At 36.5% G+C, this 17447-nt stretch overlaps 3 protein-coding genes and 1 long non-coding RNA gene across 5 annotated transcripts; 2 read left to right on the top strand and 2 right to left on the bottom strand.

The window, feature by feature from the left end:
• Positions 1 to 713: 713 nt before the first annotated feature.
• On the bottom strand, positions 714 to 3293 carry LOC111802217 (SNF1-related protein kinase regulatory subunit gamma-1-like). Of its 2 annotated transcripts, none has more exons than XM_023686504.1 (5): positions 2943 to 3290; positions 2421 to 2863; positions 2087 to 2353; positions 1824 to 1996; positions 714 to 1144 (listed from the first exon to the last, which is right to left on the bottom strand). In XM_023686504.1, the coding sequence occupies exons 1-5, from the start codon at positions 3106 to 3108 to the stop codon at positions 856 to 858; spliced, it is 1338 nt and encodes a 445-aa protein (XP_023542272.1). In that variant the 5' UTR covers positions 3109 to 3290; the 3' UTR covers positions 714 to 855. The 2 variants fall into 2 exon arrangements, with proteins under 2 accessions (XP_023542272.1, XP_023542273.1); XM_023686505.1 differs by having other exon boundaries at positions 1062 to 1144; positions 1800 to 1996; positions 2943 to 3293.
• Positions 2651 to 3506, top strand: LOC111802225. Its single transcript, XR_002816236.1, has 3 exons — positions 2651 to 2738; positions 2964 to 3054; positions 3205 to 3506. It is a non-coding gene; the product is annotated as an uncharacterized LOC111802225 (long non-coding RNA).
• A 684-nt stretch (positions 3507 to 4190) lies between these two features.
• On the top strand, positions 4191 to 9405 carry LOC111802221. Its single transcript, XM_023686511.1, has 13 exons — positions 4191 to 4348; positions 4448 to 4509; positions 4859 to 4936; positions 5025 to 5106; positions 5247 to 5317; positions 5582 to 5683; positions 6353 to 6442; positions 6958 to 7032; positions 7291 to 7323; positions 7633 to 7710; positions 8050 to 8115; positions 8573 to 8640; positions 9043 to 9405. The coding sequence occupies exons 1-13, from the start codon at positions 4294 to 4296 to the stop codon at positions 9062 to 9064; spliced, it is 882 nt and encodes a 293-aa protein (XP_023542279.1). The 5' UTR covers positions 4191 to 4293; the 3' UTR covers positions 9065 to 9405.
• A 1174-nt stretch (positions 9406 to 10579) lies between these two features.
• On the bottom strand, positions 10580 to 17241 carry LOC111802209 (alpha-amylase 3, chloroplastic-like). Its single transcript, XM_023686492.1, has 13 exons — positions 16867 to 17241; positions 16517 to 16647; positions 16354 to 16408; positions 16148 to 16270; positions 15904 to 16024; positions 15247 to 15596; positions 14295 to 14953; positions 13787 to 13976; positions 13370 to 13476; positions 12381 to 12630; positions 11637 to 11759; positions 11259 to 11426; positions 10580 to 11035 (listed from the first exon to the last, which is right to left on the bottom strand). The coding sequence occupies exons 1-13, from the start codon at positions 17140 to 17142 to the stop codon at positions 10874 to 10876; spliced, it is 2715 nt and encodes a 904-aa protein (XP_023542260.1). The 5' UTR covers positions 17143 to 17241; the 3' UTR covers positions 10580 to 10873.
• Between the last annotated feature and the right edge of the window lie 206 nt (positions 17242 to 17447).

Raw genomic sequence — 17447 nt, 5'->3', positions numbered from 1 at the left:
AAAAAAAAAAGAAAAATCTTATGTAATTTTGAATAAAAATCCTTAAGAAATTTTATTATAATATTATTGTCTTATATTTTAAAAATACTCATTAAATTTTAAAAATAATATTAATAACTTTAATCTTTAAAGAAAAACTTATTTTGATATCATTTTTAACCGTTTAAGCCCATTAAATATTGTCCGCTCTTGGACCATTATATATAGCTATCAACCTCACGATTTTAAAATGTATCTATGAAGGAGAAGTTTCCCTCTCCAACCGGCGTGGTATCTGGTATCTTACAATCCTTATTCAATACTTCTTTCCTTCTCCTTGCCCAGTGTCCTTACTAGCACACGCTAGCACACGCTCGATGTCTGACTCTAATACTATTTGTAACACCCTAAACCCACATTTTAAAACGTATCCACTAAAGAGGTTTTCATACCCTTATTGTTCCACTCTCTGACCAATTTGGGATTGACCTCCTTAAGAACCCAACGTTCTCGCTCGCACACCACTCGATGCATGACTTTGATACCATATGTAACGAGCCAAAAACACACAGTATCTACGCACGATAGACTTGAATTCTTACCATGGTTAAGAATCACTAATAAGTTAATGGTTAATTAAGGAAAAGATATGGATGCATGGAAATAGATAACACTATCCCCATTAATATGACACATTTTGAACGAAAAAATCAAAAACAAAATCATAAGACACATTTTGAAGAAACCAAAAGTAAAATCATAAGAGCTCGAGAGTACCATACAATATCGATTATTTCTTCTACCACACTTTAATGTTGAACCAAAATTTACAACTCTCTTTTACATCTTTGATATCGGTCGTATGTTCGAGAAAACTTATAGTTGCGACTCATTCAACATTTCTTCAGCAGAGAATCCAAAGTGGTTGATTATGTAGTTGGGTGGTTCAAAAATGAAGCAGGAGATGACATCCCTTAGGGTGATAACCCCGACAAGTTCCTCATCACCAGCTACCACATAGATCCTGTGGACTGACTTGGAAGCAAGACTATTAATAACAGAGCCAAGAGTTGATTCAAGTTTGCATGTAATTGGTGGGGCAAGTCTTCCAACATCTTCGGGCAACGTAGCAACTATTTTGATGAAATCCATGACAGTAAGCTTCCTGAAACCCAACACAAAAAAACATAAAAGATTAAATAGACTATCTAAATTCATCACTACACTATCCATTCCAAGTATGTTTCTTAGAGCATTTCGTGAAGAAACGTAATTCAACGTGCATAGCGTTGAAAATTGTTGGGAGAAGAGTCTCACATCGACTAATTAAGAGGATGTCTCTCTATTGGAGTGAGACCTTTAGAGGAAACCAAAAACCAAAAGCAGAGTCACGAGAACTTTGAGCACTCAAAGTGGACAATATCATACCGTTCATAATTCTTAACATGGTATCAGAGTCATGCCCTTAACTTAGCCATGTCAACAAACAAGAGGTTGTAAGACTCGAAGGTGAAGTCAACAATGACTCAAGTGTCGACCAAAAGGTGCACTTTGTTCGAGGGGGCTCTAGAGAAGGAGTTGAGCCTCGATTAAGGGGAGATTGTTCGAAGGTTCCATAAATCTCAGGGGAGGCTCTATGAGGTACTTTGTTCGAGGGAAGGATTGTTTAGAATTGTTGGGAGAAGAGTCCCATATCGGCTAATTAAGGGGTTGATCATGGATTTATAAGTAAAGAACACTATCTCTACTAATATGAGGCATTTTCAGTAAACAAAAAGCAAAACCATGAATGCTTATACTCAAAGTGGGTAATATCATACCATTGGAGAGGTTCGTGATTCTACCTGAAATTGGAGAAAAGTTCAGGTGTAAGCAGCAAATATCTTACGTCTCTTATACTTATATTTCCCACAATCCTTTTCCTTGGCCCCTCGACGACTGGAAGGCCACCAATATGATTATCTCTCATTTTCTTGAAAGCTTCCAGTATCAACTCTTCGCTTTGGATGCTAATAACCTGACCAAAACGACAAAGAACAGTTAAAGTTGAACAAAAAAACAAAGAACATTACAAAACCCAAATCAGCCAGCCACTACAAATACTTGCGTCGTGACATGACATGAAAGGAAGTCCCAAATCAGAAATGGGTCTCGCAGCTATACAGTCGAACCAGTCCCTTCCTCTACACCTTTCAAGACCCTGAACTATTGCAGATTGAGTTATGTAATTCTTGAGGCCGGGTTTTCCTGATTCAATGACAGGAACATTCCTCAATCTATATTTTGAGAGTAGCAGTAAGATACACAACATGGAATTGTTTTGGGTCACCGGAAGAAATGGAACCCAGCGGTAGGATTTCAATATTAACTCGACCTGGAATATCGAAATGTCAATGGCTTATCAATACCAAGACTTTGTGTAGCGTAGTTTAAGAGCTTACAGTTGTTGATTTGAACGGTTCTTCTTGCAGTAGGACTTTGTAAAAGTCACCTCCTAAACAATCAGCAGCCGTGGGAGCATCCTTACCGATCCCTTTGTCAACAGCAACGCCACCAGCCACAGCAGCTCCCACCGCGGCTGCAGCTATCCCTGCAACTGCAACGGGGCCTGTGGCACCTAATGCCATCGCTCCAATAGCACCAACTGCCCCTGCACCAACTCCAACAGCCGTGGCTGAACCAGCGGATAAAACAGCCGCGGCAATTTCTGCACTCTCCAACACCCACAAGATAATCGCCGAATAATCTACAATCCCTAGGTACCTATCTCTCCAACTCATATCTTCTCTTGCATTTGGATTCGTTACAGGAGCTGATAAAATTTTGCATTCAGATAGAATCTTCACAGCATTAGCAATAGTTGTGTCTGCTGGAATCTCAATAACTACAAACAACCAATCTTTGATTCATAAACATATGTTCTAAGTTCTGAAATTGTAAAAATCGTTGGCATTCATTATTACCTTTGCCTCCTGGAACTCCAGGAAACGATGAAACTGGGATCCTGGAAAACGCATGATTGAGCGTCTCCTGTAAGGGCTTTGGAAGTTTCTTCGTGGATTGAATGCGCTCAAAGTAAGATTCACAGTTTGACAATGCAGAATACTTAACCAGCGTTTCTTGTGCCATATCTCGCGATTGAAATGCTTAGAAAACCATATTATACTTACCTCAAATCAAAGGATGTTGTTCGATGTGTTCTTACGATTTGTTGTGCTTTATCAGCTGAGTTTCAGGAATCAGATCGGAAAGCTTCTCGGTCAATAAACAAACATGTTGTTCGAGAATTTATCGCAAATACCTCAACTTCTGGGCACGTGTATGGATGTGTCTCCTTCAAACGCCACTTGCCATTTCCGGTACTGAGGTGAGCAACACCTGGCCAGTGCCTCTCCATCTCTTTTCTGTAATCAAAGGTAGCCAACTAGCATGGAACGGCTGCTGGTTCTTTTGGTTTCCTCCCTAATTGGATTGAATGATGAACCCAATCCAAATATTAATCCAATCCAACCTTTATTCCAACCCAACCTAATTAGGGTTGCATCTTTATTTCAATCCAACCCAACCTAGTTCGGGTTGGATTGGTGCAGTTGTCGAGTTATTTTTTATTGGATTACTTTTTAAACTATTTTAAATTAAAAAAATTTAAACCAATAATTTTAAAAATGATAAATTAATAAAAATTGATATATTTTTTTTTAAATTTTCAACCATTTAATAATTTGTTTAAAAAATATATCAAATTTCATAAATATATTTAACTTTCAAAATTACATAAAAATATTTTCAAAATACTCATAAATTTTAAAAAATAATATTAAAATATTTAGAGACAGTTTATGAAGTATATGGACCAATGTACGGGTATTTTAAAATTTAATTAATATTTTTTAAATTGCAAAGTGAAAAAATTTAAAGGTATTTTTTTAATTATTTATATATTATCATTAATAAATTTCATTTTTATCGATAAATAACTTTTTTACGTTGAACATTTAAACATCTAATAATAATAGATATTTATAATGATGTATTACATACATACATACATATATACATACATGCGTATACATACGTCCATACATTCATCAACTTGTCAATACCCCTTGACATTGACTTAGGCGGTTTTGTATGATCAAACGTCGTCGTTCGGTGACAATTTGGATTTATTTATTTTTATTATTAAAAAAATAAAATTCATCGCCTACCAGTTATAGTAAAAGTTAAACACGGCATTCCCGGATATCAATTCTGGACTTATTCTGTCCTTCTCCGAGCCCCAAATTCTCCGCTCTAGGGTTTCCGAACACCACTATGGCTATGCATACTGGAATAGGGGTTTCGAAGATCCTGATTCTTGTTGGAGCTGGTATTTCCCATTACTTCTCATCTCCCAAATTTATACTATCGTGCAGTTCATATGATCTAAACCCATTTTTCTATCATGCTATTGTGTTTGTTTTTACAGGCTACACTAGTACGATCTTGCTTAAGAATGGTAAATTGTCGGATGTGTTGGGTGAACTTCAGGTGTGGATCTTTCTTATTTTGGTTCTTTTTCTGTTCATATTTAGTTTCTATGTTGCGTGGCACTTGAACGTTTTTAGCAGAGTTCTAAGATGTTGTTCAATTTTTATCTAATTTCCGACGAAACGTTCGTGACGGGTGTTTTCGAACTGTTATTGGATCATTTATTTATGATGGACTTCAGTATTTCACTTCCTGGAATATTGTTGCAACGATATAGCTTCCGTGAAAAGTTGGGTCTTTCGTAAATTTACCTCAATCAAGTTCAAGTGATAACTAGGCTCATCAAACTTTTGTTAACATTGTTTTGTTTCCGTATGATTGACTGCATTTTCTATTGTTGTGCGTACAGTCCTTGGTGAAGGGCTTAGAGAAGTCTGGGGAACATTCGGAAGGTGATTCTGACTATGCTGATGCCATTGCTGCTCAGGTACTGATTAAAAATATGCTCTTTTAATGTGGCATTGGCCGATAGTTTTTTATTTGGTTAGTTGAACTCCTAATTGACAATCGTGTAGGTGCGTCGATTAGCTATGGAGGTTCGACAGCTCTCCTCTTCACGTCAAATCACTATTCTCAATGGAAGCTCTGGAAGTATTGGCAAGTCCCGGTTTATTCTAAATCAATTCATTGGAAATTTGCTTAATATATGACGTTTGATGATGTGCCAATAACTAGATCTTCCCATCAAATGAATTCGTTTTTGTGGCGTAGACTAACTTTATTTATTATTTTTACAGGTAGTTTATCATCTCTCGTAGTTCCAGCTGCTACTTTGGGTGCTTTGGGATATGGATACATGTGGTGGAAGGTAAAGTTAGATTCTTTTTCAGGCATTCCAATGTACTTAATATGCCCAAAATTTAACGGGTCGTGTATCTTCTTTCTTTCTAGACCTTCTTTCTTTCTAGACGTTTGTATCAATAAGTAATTCTCTTTCTAGCCTTGACTTTTAAAAGGTATTTTATTTAACTTGTTAAAAAACGTGCTCCATATTATTTCACATTGGTTGTTTTGTCATTACTTTTATTTTTTTTCATAATTCATATCTTGTTTATTCTTTCTGTTTGAGCAGGGATTTTCATTCTCAGACCTTATGTATGTTACAAAGCGCAATATGGCCAATGCTGTCTCAAACTTAACTAAACATCTGGAGCATGTATCGGAGGCCCTTGCTGTAAGTCTGCTCTAGTATGCTCTTCAGCTTTGTTATATTTAGAGGGGAAAAAGCATAGATATGGCTCATGTCGTAGTGTTATTNTCAACTTCTATTCTTTAAATAACTTCTATTCTTTTTTCTTATTCATTACTTTCAAGAAGTTGGCATGTGCTTCTCATATCTTTGTTGTAGATCTCATGTTTTATCCACTATGATATACTTATATCCTTGATCTAGTGTTGCACATTTCTGCATATCAATGCTTGATCCATATTTCAGATATTACAGATATTTACCAATTCCTTTTCTTTTGCCTGCTGTATATAATGTGTAATTGAGCTTAGTTATGTACACTTTTTAAAGCTTATTTATTTATTTATTTTTATCTTAGTGCTGGTTTATTTCATTCAACCCTGAATAAATTGTGTTACGGAGAAAAATTGCCCCAATGTTTATCTGGTCAGGTTAGTGACCAAAGGTTCTGAATGACTGTTCCTGCAGAGCAATCCAGGAAGCAACCATTTTTTAGGGTTTGTTTGTTTGCTTCCTGTGAGATTGTGATTATTGAGAGTTTGTTGTCTCTGTAAAGTCAACGACTCTTTTATTGGTGTTGGAAATTATCAAATGGTTGTATCAATGGTTAAGGAATATGTTGACAATTTTTACCCATTTCTTTTGTTGAAATAGGCAACAAAGAGGCATTTGACACAGCGGATTGAGAACTTAGATGACAAGGTTTTGAAGCAGAATGAACTATCAAAATTGATTAAAGAAGATGTAAGTGATTGATTTTGCAGCTCTGTAACACTTGAGTTTGGAGTTTTATGGCACGTGCAGGTTTTAGTAAACAGACATTTTGGTCTATGGTATAAGCATGTGCTAGTGCTCTGTTTCTGTCAAATCAATGGCTCCATGAACTTTCATGGTGCTCTAAATTTATCTTGATTTGAAGAAACTTTAACTGCTGAAAATGCCGATTTTTCTTCTTTCTTAGCATTATAATACGTATTTTCTTATCTACATTTTTAAAACCTCTTACTTTGTTGCAACTGCAATAACCCATCATTATTCACTTCTTTTCTCAGTAATTTGCAGTACCTCGCCTCAGAGAAATATTAATAACTTCCATTTAATATGATCTGAAATAAAGGCAAGCTAAGGCTGCTTTCTTATCTTTGTATAAATGTAGAAAGTTCAAAATTCCATTCTCATGAAGGGATAGGAGGTGCATTCTGTGAAATATTTGGAAACATTTACATGATATCTTGATATGGTTAAAATTGGTGGAACAGGTAGCGGGAGTTCAAAAATCTCTTTCTGGCATTGACTTTGACTTGGGCCAGTTGCAAAACATGGTTTCTGGTTTGGTGAGTTTTCAGTGAAAGTGACCTGATCCATTTATTGCATTGTTTACCATGCCGTTAATTTTACAGTTATTGCACGGACATGTCAAATCAGGTTTTTTTTTCAATAATTGCTTGTGGTTTTCAATTTTGATAAGTGATTGGAGAAATTCTTTAGAATTCGTATTTACTAACAGGGATATGACATTGAAAGAATCTGTTTATGGTGTATCCTTTTCACTTGAGCATTAATAACCATATTGCATCTCTTCTCCTTCTCAGGACGGGAAACTATCTTCTCTTGAATATAAGCAGGTGAGAAATTCTTTTTTTTTTTTTAATTTTATTTTAGGGATTATAATATTGCTAATTTTGTCATTTGACTGGTCTTACCTACTGTAATAGGTGAGTCTCCAACCAAATATAGTAAATTGGTTGCAATGTCGACTATATATTTAGAATAGGGAGGTTTCCCATAGTTGTTCTCATTTCCTGACATGGTTTTTTTTTATTATAGAAAAATAGTTTCTACTATTATTATTCTTTCTCAATCAATATATTCTTTTGTTTCTTATCAGAAAAAAGAGATTGGAAACTTTGCTTATTATGATCCGTTGTTATCAGGAACTTGCAAATGTTGGTGTATTGTACTTGTGCAACTTTGTTGATGGAAAGCAAGCGAAAATGCCTGAAGATCTCAAGGTTGAATTCATTACTTATTCAAATTAGCCCTAATTGAATTCTGAACAACTCAACTATGCCCATTTAAATGCGATTAGATTGTTTCAATTTTCTCTCAATAATTGGGTCCTGTGACTCTAATTATGTTCATTGGTGGGAAGACTCCTGAGATTATATGTCTTTTATTTTTGGCATTTATCATATATCTGTTGATCAATTTGTAACTACTTAGCTCAATCATTTCCATTTCTTATTAATTTCAATTCTTTGAGCTCATGTAACATGTAGTGTCCGATTCTTCACGTCATGCTTTCCTATGTCACTAATATTTGCATCCATTATCCATCCCGTTACTTGCAGAACCAGCTTAAACTTCCAGGTAAAACTCAGGGTCTGCTGACGCATCTGGAGACTCCTAATCTAAAGGTATGTATTATGCAGCATCCCCTATTGGTTGAAGGGGGAATGTGTATAACGTGATTTTTTTTTTTTTTTTTTTTTTTTTTTAATTACGAAGTACTTTTGCAATTTGTATGTGATAATTTAAGCGATTTTCTCCTCAATGACACCTAATACCGTTGAAACTTGCTGGTTCGGGCCCTTCTAAGCATGAAACAATTATTCCTTCATAGTATTGCATAATTTTTATTGCCGAAGCACCATATGTCCTATGTCCTTGTTTCTTAAGTTTACTGAAAAAGAATCAGGCATGCTGGAGTAAGTGCCCTTGTATTGGTTTTGGATGTGAGATAGAGGTGATTCTTATGTGGGGGGATATTTTTTAGGGTATCAACACGTATAAGTGATTTATTTACCTGTCTTAAATATCATTTAATATTTATTATATTATACTGGTTTGTAAGTGCCACAATTATTCTTTCAGGGTCTTAAAGAACTTACCGATACACTCTCACGAGATTTTACAGAAGACCAACCAAGAGCCCTGCTCAGGTTCGAAAACTTTTGCTTCCATCTTGATCCTTCCCCCGTTTTCATATCATCAGTATATGCATGTGGAAGAAGTGATTGATGCTCACTAATGTGCAACAATGTTGTTTAAAATTGGAGTCTTCTCTTTATACTTTGAGAAATCTGAATTTAAAATGACAAACACCACATTCCATACCTGCCTTGTCCACCTAGATGTCCGCTTTTCCGAATCGTGCTAGTTTGAATGTTACCCTGCCTGTGTTAGATTGACTTTTCTACTATATGGCTTTTATTTTTAGTTTTCTAATTTTAGAAGTTTTTACTATATTTTTTTAATTTCCCCAAACAATCTTATAAAAACGACTGCGTGCCATGCTTTGTTGGCGATCATTTAATATTTGTATTTGTTTTACCAATTTGCAGGGCCTCATCAGCTAGATGTTAATGGGTAGTGAGACATTGTCTGCGGTGCACCCTGACCCTCCCGTGTTGATTCTACCATCATCTACATATTTGTTCAAGTTGTGTATATCTTACACATATTCCAAGGAGACGTTCTTTTAACGTTCTCCTGAATGATATTACTCTATTTTTCTTCAAATTTCTGAGTAGTTTAAGTTGGCAGTGATTAAAATGGCTTGCAATGATAGGACGTTTTGCTGTGTGATATTACTTCTTCACACGAATAAACTCTATTGAGAGATTCAATAACTATACTTCCAGATTCTAAAAAATCAATGATATGTAAGGGTCGTGGAACAAGATTTTGCCCTGTAAATTCACTTCTTTTTGTTCGTTTTTTCTTTTGAATCACTGTTTACTGCTTCATCCCTTCCTTTTTTGCAGCCCTCTTTTCCCCCAGTTCATAACGTCCTTAATCTAGGTTGGAATTTATAATGTACTTACAAGATAATATTTTTCTTATAAATTAATTTTCTTATAGATTATACCAGCCGTCCTCTTTGGGCTTTCCCTTTGGAGCTTCCCCTCAAAGCTTTAAAATGCTTGATTTCCACACCTTTATAAATGGTGTTTTGTTCTCCTCCCCAACTAATGTGGGACATCACAATCCACTCCCTTTCGGGGCTCAGCGTTCTCGTTGGCACTTGTTCCTTTCTCTAATTCGATCCTTTGGAGCTTCCCCTCAAGGCTTTAAAATGTGTGATTTTCACTCTTATAAATGGTGTTTTGTTCTCCTCCCCAACCAATGTGGGATATCACAATCCACCCTCTTTCGGGGCTCAGCGTCCTTGTTGGCACTCGTTCCTTTCTCCAATTCGATGTGGGACCCACTAAATCTACCCCTTTGGGGCCCAGCGTCCTTACTGGCACATTGCATCGTATCTACCCTTTTTGGAGAACAGCGAGAAGGCTGGCACATTGTCCGGTGCCTGGCTCTGATACCATTTGTAACAGGTCATTGTCCGGTGCCTGGCTCTGATACCATTTGTAACAGGTCATTGTCCGGTGCCTAGCTTTGATACCATTTGTAACAGGTCAGGAACACCGCTAGCAGATATTATCCTCTTTGGGCTTTTGTCCGGTGCCTGGCTTTGATACCATTTGTAACAGGTCAGGAACACCGCTAGCAGATATTATCCTCTTTGGGCTTTTGTCCGGTGCCTGGCTCTAATACCATTTGTAACAGGTCAGGAACACTGCTAGCAGATATTATCCTCTTTGGGCTTTTCTCTCAAGGCTTTAAAACGCTGTCTACTACCTCTTTGGGCTTTCCTCTCAAGGCTTTAAAACGTTGTCTGCTAGGATATTTAGAGTATTTTATTTTTCTCCCCAACCAATGTAGAATTGTGTTCCCAACCACCAAGGCAGGTTCTCAAGATAATATTTTTCTTATAAATTATACCTTTTATTTTAAGAAGGCTACTTTTCTATTTTCTTCCATTTCTGTTCATTATAAAGTTCAGAGATCGACATTTCATATAGTAATTACACAATTTCAAGAATCAAAAGGGTGGGTGCAAATGCATCACCCAAAGCTTCTTGTGTATTATTATAACCTGCTGAAGAGTTTATACAAAGCTAAGCCATCAATCGTTCAAGCTTTTACAATAACATTAACAGCATCCTCAATGAATGCTTCTCTAAGAGCCAATGAATATGTATACATATAAAACAGTACTATAAATCTACTATCCACAATCAGCCTTCTGGAACAATTTACATGAGCTTTATCCAACAATCACAAAGTCTCATACAATTTGCTTATTGTCTAAATTTTGGGACTCACCAGAATTTACTTCGACACTTCCCAAACCTTGTAATCGTTTCCTTCGATAACTAACGACCATCCACCGGATACGCTAGGAGGTTCGAAATGGCCTGGACCGATCTTCACTGCAACCTTATCATCAATGGTGGCTGCATAGACATCCCTTTCTGCCTTCTGAATTTTGACCTGAAGTAGTACAAAGTAATTAAAACATAGGCTTATTTGTTCTTGGTCTGTAAAGGCATAGGCCAATCGGAATTTCGGGGTCTTGCGACCAACGAATAATTTCTAAGAAACTAAAGTCAAAGAAACTGCCAATGTTCAATCTGAAGTGCATTCTGTTTCCAAATCCTTAAGTTCTTCAAACTTTTGAAGTAATAAGAACACATAAAATGTCATGTATACTTACTGCACTCCGGCAATTAACTTTATTTCGTTGTCTGAGAGTAATAAGTGCTGCAATTTCAGATTTGTAATGGGAGAGAATGTGGTCAAAGAATACTGATGGTGTCCCTGGATGAGTCAGGATGTAAGCATACCCTTGCATTTCCTTTCCACCAGGAAATCTCCAATGACCCTACAAATCAGAAAACAGCATAACATTTGCTGAAAATTGCAGATTCTACATGGCATAAGGCAATGTACAGAAAATCATAGGAATCGATAATGACGATCAGTTTAACGATATTAAGAGTAAAACATCAGAGAGCATCTCGAATGAAGGTTTCACCCAACCAGTTTCAGTTTTAAATGCCATAAATTAGTTCTTATGGAAAGATGCCTAAACCTGAGTAGATCCAGTGTCATGGTTCTCTATAAAGGTAACAGCACGAGAAGGCCACCATCCAACAACTCCTGGAGGCTTTCCTTTCTGATCTGATAATCGCCAATATTCACATCTCTGAAGTGCCTATAAAAGATATTTTCCAACTGGTTATAAGACGTTCTAAGAGTAGCAAGAAAAAATTCTTGCATCATCAAGAATTTTACGGTAATACTGCAACCTGAAGAACTACTGCATCAAACGAACAAAAATATGATTTTTGTAATTGAATCCATCAGACATTGAAAACAGATACTACTAGGAGAAAACAGATATTATGAAATATAATAACAATTCGTTTTCTTGTGTAACAGCTCAAGCCTACCGCTAGTAGATATTGTTCTCTTTGGACTTTCCCTTTCAGGTTTCCCCTCAAGGTTTTAAAACGCGTCTACTAGGGAGAGGTTTCTACACCCTTATAAAGAAGGTTTTGTTCTCCTCCCCAACCGATGTGAGAACTCACGATCCACCCCCTTCGAGACTTAGTGTTCTCACTGGTACACCACCGGTGTCCAACTCTAATACCACGATTTTAAAACGTGTCTACTAGAGGGAGGTTTCCACACCTTTAATAAAGAATGTTTCATTCTCCTCCCCAACCCATGTGGGATCTGACATCTTGCGAGTATAATAACAAGTTAGATTGTGAATAAGCTCAGGAAACATCTTCCACAGATTTGACACCCAGATAATTAAATGAAAGCTTACAGAATGAAGAATCCCTTTGGTAGTAACATCAAATGCTCCAGCAGTCCCATTAGTAGCATTTATCCAGTCAACAATTCTCTGTCTATGAGCATCTTGATTATGATCCATCTCACCATACGTATAGCTAAGGGAATCCCAGTATTCGCCAACAGCAAAGTAAGGTTCACTGGCATCCAAGTAATCCTTCACATAACCACCCCAGAATCCTCTGACAAAATCAAGCCTCCACCCATCATACCCAATTTCCTTTCTGCATGTCAACAGCCAAAAGCATATGCATAAAAAACACGCCTCTAATTCTTAAAAGCAAGGTGAAAAAGAGACTTTCAAATTAAACGGGATAGTAATGAGGATGTGCATATCAGCAAATCATAGAAGTTAAGAACATCGAGCACTTCATTAAAACAACCAGAATGAAATCCACCAATTGATAATTTAAAGATAGCTCCATGTTTTTTCCCCTTCCTGATGCAGATAGCTTCGTGGTTTCATTTCAAGGAGCAAACATTAAAAAAAAAATATTGAAAAGAACCACACCCGGTCATTGTGGTAAATATTCTGATCAATTCTAAGAATTAAAGAGATCTAGGAGCCCTCATGGGTGAACTTAATTCAAACACGTCATTTATTTGGTTCATTTACCATTTCGTTAGAAAATGACCATAGATTTTTATGTTCAACAAGTTCAAAGAGAGGAATTATATTTAATCATACCAGCACTAAGCAATACAAAAAAGAGTCTCAAGGGTTACATCACAGAAAGCAGCGTACGCAATGAGAGGCCATTTAACTTGAGACCTCTAGGCTAAGTCCAAAGCCTTTTTTCACCACAATATCCATTTATTATCATGTCACGCTACTTTATAGACTCTACAAAACGTTCATATTTAAATATGATAAGGTCTTCACATAGAGGACTAAAAAACCAAAAAAGAAGTTCCACAGAAATTAATAGTTCAGTCGAAACAAGGGTTGACCGGGGAATTAACCTTAACCAGCACAACCACTCCTTGATATCATTTCTCACAAAATCTTGTGAATGATCAATGTTAGGAGCAGCATGGAAGTTGTCTCCACTACTTTTGTTGCCCCTACCCTACACAGGACATGAAAAAATGAATAAGCAATTTTGTTGTCCAAGTAACCAAAATTAATAAAAAGAATGTAAATATTTAAATGAAGTCGACATCTCTATGTTATTAAACGAGGCAGTATATTAAAAAGTCCAATGATCACATTTACACATCTGGGCAGGGTCTAGTGCTGTTTTTTTTCATTTCAATGATCACATTTACCTCGTGTTCCTTTTATTTTCATTTCATCATGAAATATTTCATAAAATATAAGTGGAAAATTAGATACAAACTAAACTGCAAGCATCTGAGAGGACAAAAAGAAAATCAAACCTGAAAATGAGGATCATCTGAAACTATTGCACGATCATCCCAATTTAAGCGACCACCAAATATATTCCAAATACCATTTTGATTTTGAAATTGTGCACAACGATGATTTAGGACAACATCACCAAGAACCTTTATCCCAACATCATGGAATGTCTTCACAACATCCTTTAGCTCATCAATGTTACCATATCTGAAATGAAGAAAGTAGAGTTGACAAATATAAACATTTAAGATCCTACCCGTAACGATGATGTCTTTTATTTTTCAATTTATTAAATATGAGGGGAAGGAGTAAAATTCTCTGATCACTAGAGAAAATTTCTCTAGACTCCATGCATGAGATGAAACGACAATTTCATCATTGGATAATTGCTGCTTAACAAGTGACAATGCAAATCTAGGAGTGGATTAAAAGAAGGTTCTACATGTTTCCACATAAGAAATAAAATCATAGAAACCCATATGGAAATTATCATGTCGTAAAGCTATATTATTTTTTATAAATTACCTGGAATTTAAATTATACAAGTCCTTTGGCATGTACCCCTCTGGTGACACAGATTCCGTTGGAGGTGGCAGCCATAACACGGTGAAGCCAAGGGATGATAATTCTGCTGCTTTCTCTTTAAGTTCCACGTACCATCTTCCGGACTTGTGAGATTCCCAATTAAACCCTTGGCACAATATTTCAAAACCTGAACCCGTGCCAGAGGAAATTTGTACAGGTGGTTCTACAGGTTTAGGAGTCTCAAGTATTTCCTCTGTAAAAGTCGGAGTAGAACTTCTGAAAATACTATAGGCTTCAGCAGCCAATTTTTCAATTTCCTGAAGAATGCTTTCTTGTGCTTCTTTGGTTTTTTTCTTTGGAGTCTTCTGAGAAGAAATGTCAGTAACCAAGTTTCTTATCTCCTTGATAATTCCAACAGTATAAGCAGTGACAGAAACTCCCTCAGATCCTTCTCCAGATTTTATAGATACTCCTGTATCTTCTAATTTGATCTGTTTCTTTTGAACAGGCATGTTACCAGAGCTTGAGAAGGGGATGTAGAAGTCCTCTCCCTGGTTGTTTAACCAAGAATTCTCATTCTGCTTGAGAACAAAAAGAAAACCTCCAAATTCTTCTTCCACGGTGAAAATTCCACAACTTCCCTTCCCGTCTTTTTTCGGCTGCAAACGGGGTATTTCATAATAATGAAAAATACAGTATTCTTGACTGGAAATCAAAACTTAAGCATTTTAACAAAATCCAAACATGAAGATTTGAAAAGTACATGTGTGCATAGAATGTTTAAAATATGGAATACTCTAATGAATTTTAAAAGATATACTTGTAATGAACTCTTTTCTCACAAAATGGACGACAATGCAATGGTTTTTAGATGGCTTAATAAACAAAATAAGCAGTGATGAGTTTGCAATCAGTTTGACTCAAATTTCAGGGGAAAAAAATTGCACTGAACCTGTAGTGGGGTACGCAAGGCCTTTTTCTTGAACACTGTTGTTTCTGGAGGATGAGGAGCAGCTGGAATCTCCCATTTCCTAGTCTCATCTCTGCACGCTCCCCAATGAACAGTAACATCTCCAGGTACATCAGTTTCCAAATACAAAACATATTTGGTTGTTTCGGGACACTTCCTGACTGTAACACTGACCGAGTTATCAACAGCCACTTCTTTTACAATAGGCAGCTCTTCGTAGAATCCTTCCAAATAATTCTTCTCCTTTGTATCTCCAGATTCACCACTGCTTTCTTGACCTTTAGAATTTGGTTCTGGTTTAACAATGAGGTTGGATAGCTGACCCAAAGCCCCTACAATTGAGTAAATATAAACATCTCACCAGCGTGAGATAGACAATAGCTGAAAGAATGAGAGAAACACCAGGGAAACTGGAAGTGAGGCAGGCAATCCAAAATCATACCCTACAAACTAATAAAATTCCCTATAGTGCACAGTGGAAGCAAGAAATAGAACTCAGACGTAACTTCAAGCAGATCAGAGGCACTACTTTCTAATTTGATACTCTAAGATGTATACATTGAAGGAAATCACTTAGTATATATAGCTGTGCATAGCCAAATTAAAAGAAACATTATATATTATTAAGGACATCCCAACCTGGCCATAAGTTCAAGCCCTTTTTCGTTCCAACTATATTGCCATCACCACCATGGTAGCCTAAAAGAGGCACCTTGAAATCTCTCCCTTTGTGCTGATACCAAGTTCCAGTTTCTTCATCCTGCACTACCAAAAGTAAGAAGTCCCATTCACCAAAAGGACTTGCAATATTAGAAACGAACACGATCAACGACCAAAGTGGTATAGGACACGTCTTCAATTGTTAAATACTGAAAATAACAACCTTCAAAACAAAATTTATAGCTGCAATTGCTTTGTCAGGGACAAGGTCTATCTTCACTTCATGAACAGCATCTCCCAAAGCAGACGAGGATGATTTTTTCAATGGTGTCTCAATAGCATAATCCTGAAAATATAATTGTTAATACACTTTCGCAGGTTATGCTAGAGCAGCCTAGACACTGAAATCAAGAGATTAAATTAACATACTTTGATCGGTATTGAACCAGAGGGTATCATTTCTTTAGGAGGTTGATCCCATTCGCTGCAAGGTTCATTCATTCAACCCATTTTAGATGAAGGCAAGGCATCAACAAAAAAAAAAAAACTCAGCATAAATTTTTTTCAAGTTATGGATCAAAACGAGAAATACCTGCCACTATCATCGATTAAGGACACACCCCAATGAAGAATCCATTTCCCAGAAAGGTTACATCCAATAGTAAGCTCCCACTGATTCTGGTTCTTTCCCTGTGCTAGTCCGACGGAGATCTTCCCCTCCAACTACAAGCTCAAATCAACAACCAACTCTCAAACTCAGGGAAATCAAGTTAAACAAGCAAACGTAAACAAAAAAACTCCCATCCCGAGAGTGAAAAACTAAGGAACCAAAAGGGAAATGCACTTCCCAGCAGCAACAAAACAGATCCCACAAATAAAACCAGAAGAACAATGAGAAGAAAAACAAAAACAATCCCATATCATAAGATATAATCCATATACCTTTTCAGTACGCTTAACAAAGAACGTCTCCGTGAGCAAAACATCCGTCGATTCAAAGGGTTCAAGGAGACCCGCATTAGTTGAGCTAGCTCTAAGAACAGGAAGCCTACAAGAATTCCGATTGAAAAAGGTCCTTCGGCCACGGTAAAGAAGCTTATTGGTACAGTAAGTAAAGGAAGAACAGGATTTGAGCGGATTGAATTTAGGACAGCGTTGGAATCTCTGTTTCCCTTTCCCGCAGTGATAGAGAAGAGGATCGAGTACAATGGTCGACATGATCCCCCTGCTACCACTTCCTCTCTACCGCAGACCCAAAAATCAAAAAAATCAAAAAAATTAAATTAAAAAAAAAAAAAAAATTGAACGAAGAACAGAAGAGAGAGAAGAACGAAAACGAAACGAGAAAGAGATTGAAGATAAATGACAAGAGTGGACGATATTTGTTAATTAAAATAGATTTTAATTTGAAAATAAATAAATTTAATATTTTTAAAAAATATTTATTAATTTTAATTGATCAGTTAGGTCCTTTTATTTATTTTTTATTTTTTCGATGCTGATTAAATTCCTTAAAATGTATT

This window comes from Cucurbita pepo, chromosome LG09 (genome assembly GCF_002806865.2).
Source record: "Cucurbita pepo subsp. pepo cultivar mu-cu-16 chromosome LG09, ASM280686v2, whole genome shotgun sequence".
NCBI classification, from domain to species: domain Eukaryota; kingdom Viridiplantae; phylum Streptophyta; class Magnoliopsida; order Cucurbitales; family Cucurbitaceae; genus Cucurbita; species Cucurbita pepo.
This window is presented reverse-complemented; position numbering and strand designations above follow the sequence as displayed.